Consider the following 5,695-nt stretch of genomic DNA (forward strand, 5'->3'; position numbering starts at 1 on the left):
CCAACTTTGTTTAAAGGAAAGACAACCCTTTAAAAATTTTAAAACATTGCCTATGGAGATTTTTAAGTACCGTCATTTGTCGCCATTCCATGAGTGTACGCAATTTTAAAGCGTGACATGTTTGGTATCCATTTACTCGGCGTAACATTATCTTTCATATTATTCAAAACAATTGGGCTAACTTTACTGTTTCGTTTTTTTATTTTTTTATTCCTTGAAGTGTATTTTATTTTTTACACAAAATTTGCGTTTGAAAGACCGCTGCGCAAATATTGAGTGACATAAAATATTGCAATGACTGTCATTTGCTTAATATATATATATGTTTGGGGGTTCTAAGTAATTTTTTTGGTATAAATACACTTAGAAGAATATTGTAAATTTAAGCTACTGTGGACCCACTTATTAAGTTAAGAGGGTTATGGAGGTCTGGAGAGTGCACAATTTGAGTATAAGCACCAAAAGTGCATGGGATTTTGTATTAAGAGAAGGAGTTATTTTCTAGTCCACCATGCACAGTTTGCTGGTGCACAACTGCACATGTTGAGATTTGGAAGAAGAAGCACTGGACTTTTTAGAGACATGTATTTGTGCTTACGTTCAAAGTATATTTTTCAGAAAACACCAATATGAAGCGAAATCGACCTAGTGGGTTTCAGCAACGAAAGATGAAGAAGGCAAAAGAACAGCCAGCTGAGGCAATGTCTGGATCCATTTTAAAATATGTCACACCTTCAACATCTACTGCAGTAGGAGAAAGTGCTGAAGGCATTCAGACTTTTGAATTCGAGAGAGAAATACCAGAAGTATCTTCTCAAGAGCATTCATATATAAAAAGGCAAGAATTGGAGAAGATCGACTTATCTTCAAGCAGTGAGAGTGATGTCGTGGAAGGAGATGCCAGAAGAAGCCTCCCCCAGCAAGACTCTGATGAAGAAGCAGAGCAGACTGATAAACTATCAGTTTATTCTGATGTTGCTGCTTGGCCAGTTCCAGTTCCAGATGAGTTAAGAGTGGACCTTATTAAGAGGGGAAGTGAACCTTTCCAAAATAGAGATGGGCCTTTCAGTGCTGTTGAAAGACGAGGAGAGAAATCGAAAGGGAAAAGTCGACAGCTCACCACTGCATGGTTCTATAAGGCTATTCCAAATGGTGAGACAATTCTTAGAACCTGGATGGTGTACTCTCCATCAAAACAAAGTTTGTTTTGTTTTTGCTTCAGACTTTTTGCGCTTGATGAAAAACTAACTGTAACATCCAGTTTTGTTACCGGGTTTCAGTTGTGGTGGAAGCTGAATCCAAAGGTATCTGATCATGAAGCTTCTGAACAGCATCTTACATGCTTGGAGAAATGGAAGACCATGAGAACAGGACTGAGGCTACAAAAATGTATTGATCATGTCCACCAAACAACAGTGGACAATGAGAAAAAGAAATGGAGGGATATTTTGCATCGCCTCTTGGATATAACCTTGTTTTTGGCTCACCAGAATCTTCCTTTTCGTGGTCATAGAGAGATCATGTCATCAGTAAATAAAGGAAACTTCCTGGAATTGGCAGAATTGCTTTCAAATTATGATCCAGTTTTAAAGGAACATTTCATAAGGCTGAAACGTTCTACCGAATCTGGGAAGAGAATGACCTCTTATTTCTCGCCAAAATTTCAAAATGAATTTATTTGTCTTCTGGGGAATCAAGTGAAAAAGAAAATAGTGGCTGACATCAAGAAAGCAAAGTACTTTGGGATTCTTTTTGACAGTACCCCTGATGTGTCACACATTGATCAGATGTGTGAAGTGATCAGATATGTTCATATTGAAGGTGATAATGTTGAAGTAAAAGAATCATTCTTGGGCTTCTTTCCTATTGCTGGAAAGACTGCTGCTGAGCTCACAGACAATATCCTGCAACATCTGGAGGAAGCTGGACTGGACATAAGCCTTTGCCGTGGTCAAGGATATGACAATGCTGCAACTATGGCAGGGATTCATGGTGGTGTTCAGGCAAAGATAAAAGAGATAAATCCCAAGGCTTTGTTTATCCCATGTGCAAACCATTCTCTGAACCTTTGTGGGGTGCACTCTTTTGGAAGTGTTGCTTCCTGTGTTACTTTTTTTGGAACATTGGAGAAAGTGTATTTGTTCTTTTCAGTTTCTACACATCGTTGGGAATTGCTGATGGAGAATGTAGGTGTGACAGTGAAAAGACTTTCCCAAACAAGATGGAGCGCTCATTATGATGCTGTGAAGCCAGTGAGGGCAAATTTTGAAAAACTTACTTCAGCCCTTGAAAAGCTGTGTGATCCCAAAGAAAATGTGGACACAAGAGGATCTGCTCAGATGTTGCTGCCTGCTGTATGCGATTTTACTTTTTTGTGTTATCTTCCTTTCTGGTGTGACGTTCTGGGAGAAGTTAATATCACACAGAAGTATTTGCAAACAGTGGGACTCACTCTTGAAAAGTGAATTGTGAAGCTACAAGCTCTAAAAGCATTTCTTGCAGGTCAACGAAATGAAATTGTGGAAAAGGCAATTCATTATGCAACTACCATGTGTGAGGAAATGGGCATTTCAATGGAGAGAAGAGGGCGAGTAAAGCTCCGGAAAACAATGCCAGGAGAGAAGGCAAAGGATGCTGGCCTCACATTGCCAGAGGAAATTAAAAGGGCTATGTTTGAGTGCCTTGATCGGTTTTACCAGGAGTTGGAAATTCGCACTAAGGCAATTGAAAATATCCTCTCAATGTTTGCTGTTATTCAGCCAAACACTCTGGTTGTTGCAACCGAAAAAGATCTACAGAATTATACTTCAAAATTTACTGAGGTTTTTGATGAATTCTCGAATGAAGACATCTATGTGGAGATTAAACGCCTTCGGAGGCATTTGGAAGCTGCCAAGATCAGTATTGAAGAGGCAAAGAAATGGACGGTTTTGCAATTCCTGCAGTTCATTATTAAATGGGATTTTTGTAACTCTTTGCCTAACTTGTCTCTGTGTTTTAGATTCTTTTTGACTCTCTGTGTGAGCATTGCTTCATGTGAAAGAAGTTTTTCAAAATTAAAGTTAATAAAAAACGACTTCCGCTCTACCATGAGTGAGACAAGGCTGACAAATCTGGCCATACTTTCAATCGAACACGAATATGCAAAGACGATTAACTTTGATGCAGTCATTGATGAATTTGCAGAACTGAAGGCTCGAAGGGAGAGGATGTGAATGACTCCTTTCAATATAGACTGAGCGGTCACTTTGGAGTTTGGATCTGTTTGCTTAAAATAAGCAGTATTATCTGTTCAGTAAATGTTATAAATAATTGAAATAAGTTTAAGTAAGTTAATAAGTTATTTTACAATGTTTTTTTTTTAAGTTTTTTTTTCTAAATTGTTGCCCTTTTTTGTTTATAGCGCAAAAAATAAAAACTGCATATGTGGTCAGATACCACCAAAAGAAAGCTCTATTTGTGGTGAAAAAAAGGACGTCAATTTTGTTTTGGAGCCACGTCGACGACCGCGCAATTGTCATTATATATTGTCAATATATATATTTATACCATCACCATTCCGACCTTCAGGAAGAAGAGACCCCTGCCACCAAAACCTGAAACAACAAGAAAAACACACAGAAAAAACACAACACACAATCATACGCCTGCCTATAGGGAGAGAGGGAGGGAAAAGCTCTAAGCTTGTGTGTTATCTTTTCCCACGCTGTGCCTGACTGGTAAGCTCCGCCTCACCCTCGTGCTTTGTAAAAAGATGGCGGGACCGCCCCCCCCTGAGGCTACGGAAATGCCTCCCCCTTCCTGCCCACTACTTCCTGGTGCATCTTTGTACAGCTTTCCCCCAGTCATGCAGCTCCTTCACTACAGTTCCTTCTACTCCGGGGCTTTTCTTTACCATTTCAGCAGCCCCACACTCATCGAGACCCTTGCAACCATGCAATACCGTCTCGAGCAACCTCCCACCCATCAAGACCTTTGTGACCACACAGTCTCACCCCAGCAATCTGACATTCATTGAGACCCTTGCAGCCAGACAAATTGTCTTATGCCTCATGTACACTGCTGCTGGTAAACAGACGTTTAGGACCAGTTGGGCATTTTTCTCAGCTTCCTGAACTCTCCTCTATGTTGTCTTATCAGTACATGTACACAAGGTCGTTTATAGTCGTTTCTAGGCAGTTGAGTCTAGAAGCTTTTTGGGAAAAAAAAGAAAAAATGGGTTCAGACGGATGTTCAGAGGCATTTCAAATGGCAAATGCCTGTAACAGCTTGTAAATGTGGCTAAACGCAGTAACTTGCGTTTAACAGGGTTTCGTTTACAGTCATTTTCATTTTAACAGAAAAAAAGGCAATATTGTCTCAGCAGCTTGACACTCATTTGAGGCCCTTGCAAAACGCAATATCATCTCAGCAACCTCACACTTGTTGAGACCCTTGCAAGCATGCAATTTCATCATAAAGACAAATAAACAAAAAACTTCATACTCATCGAGACCCTTGCAATCATGCAATCTCGTCTCAGCAGCCTGACACTTACTGAGACCCTTGCAACTATGCAATATCGTCTCAAAACAACTTCTTACTCATCGAGACCCTTGCAACCACGCAATATCGTCTCAGAAAAATCAGACTGAGACCCTTGCGACCACGCAATATTGTCTCAACAAACCAGACTAAGACCCTTGCAATCACGCAATGTTGTTTCAAAAAACAAACCTTCATACTCATCGAGACCCCTGCAACCACGCAATATTGTCCCAGCAACCCGACATTCACTGACACCTTTGCAACCACTCAATATCATCTCCAGTATATAAAACACAATAAAACACTTTGCAGCACACACCTACATGCAAACCTGCATACAAACTAACTTACAAACACACCTCAGTGACAAACAATCAGCCACACAAACACGCAGTGGCACCCAGTTGGCCATTCATCTCCAGTGGCATGCGGGCGATTCATCTTTTCCTTACCTTTCTCCCTGAGGTTAGTTCAGGTTTCCATCTGGCACCAGATTGGACTTTATCTCCCCAGATTCAAAAAATAAATAAATAAATAGGAGGGGAAGAAAGTACAGTTTGCATCTTCACAAGGGTCAGTCACATGACAGGGTTGAGACAGTTCATTTCAGGTAAAATCACACCAGGCCCACCGTCAGATGGTTATCCACCACCGCTATGACTCCCTGCTCACCAAACAACCAGGCACACCACCGGCAGACCTAGACAGGTTGAGGATAGTGTTCAGCAATCTCAACGTGCCCATAGCTGAGCATAAAGTGTCCTGGGTGTCACTCTGGACATGCATGCCATAGCCTGCCCCCCGACAAACTAGCCTGTATCAGGACAGTTATCCACAACTTCACCTGGTCACAAGGGGGCACGATGAGGCAGTCACAATCCTTACTAGGGATGCTGAACTTTGCCATGAGGATTATTCCTGAAGGACTGACTTTTATATCACAGCTTTTAGTTTTTCTCACACCAGTGCAAGATCCAGACCAAGTTCTCCAACTAGACTAAGCAGCAGTAGCAGACTTAGCTATGTGGGACAAGTTCCTCACCAGCTGAAACTACATTTCAATGTTCATTCCGGCAGTGCCAGCCAAGCCACCACGGGCGGTCACAGATGCCGCAGCCTCTACGGGCTTTACAGCCTTTTTTCGGCCACCACTGGTTCGCCAAACCTT

General features: G+C 41.4%; 1 protein-coding gene across 1 annotated transcript; it reads left to right on the forward strand.

The window, feature by feature from the left end:
* The first annotated feature begins 629 nt into the window (after positions 1 to 629).
* Positions 630 to 2,465, forward strand: LOC143987686 (zinc finger MYM-type protein 1-like). Its single transcript, XM_077486614.1, has one exon. It carries the CDS (start codon positions 630 to 632, stop codon positions 2,463 to 2,465), a length of 1,836 nt encoding a protein of 611 aa, XP_077342740.1.
* Positions 2,466 to 5,695: the final 3,230 nt, after the last annotated feature.

This window comes from Lithobates pipiens, unplaced genomic scaffold, assembly GCF_037356315.1.
Source record: "Lithobates pipiens isolate NorthernLeopardFrog02 unplaced genomic scaffold, aLitPip1_a1.2 Scaffold_1, whole genome shotgun sequence".
NCBI lineage: Eukaryota > Metazoa > Chordata > Amphibia > Anura > Ranidae > Lithobates > Lithobates pipiens.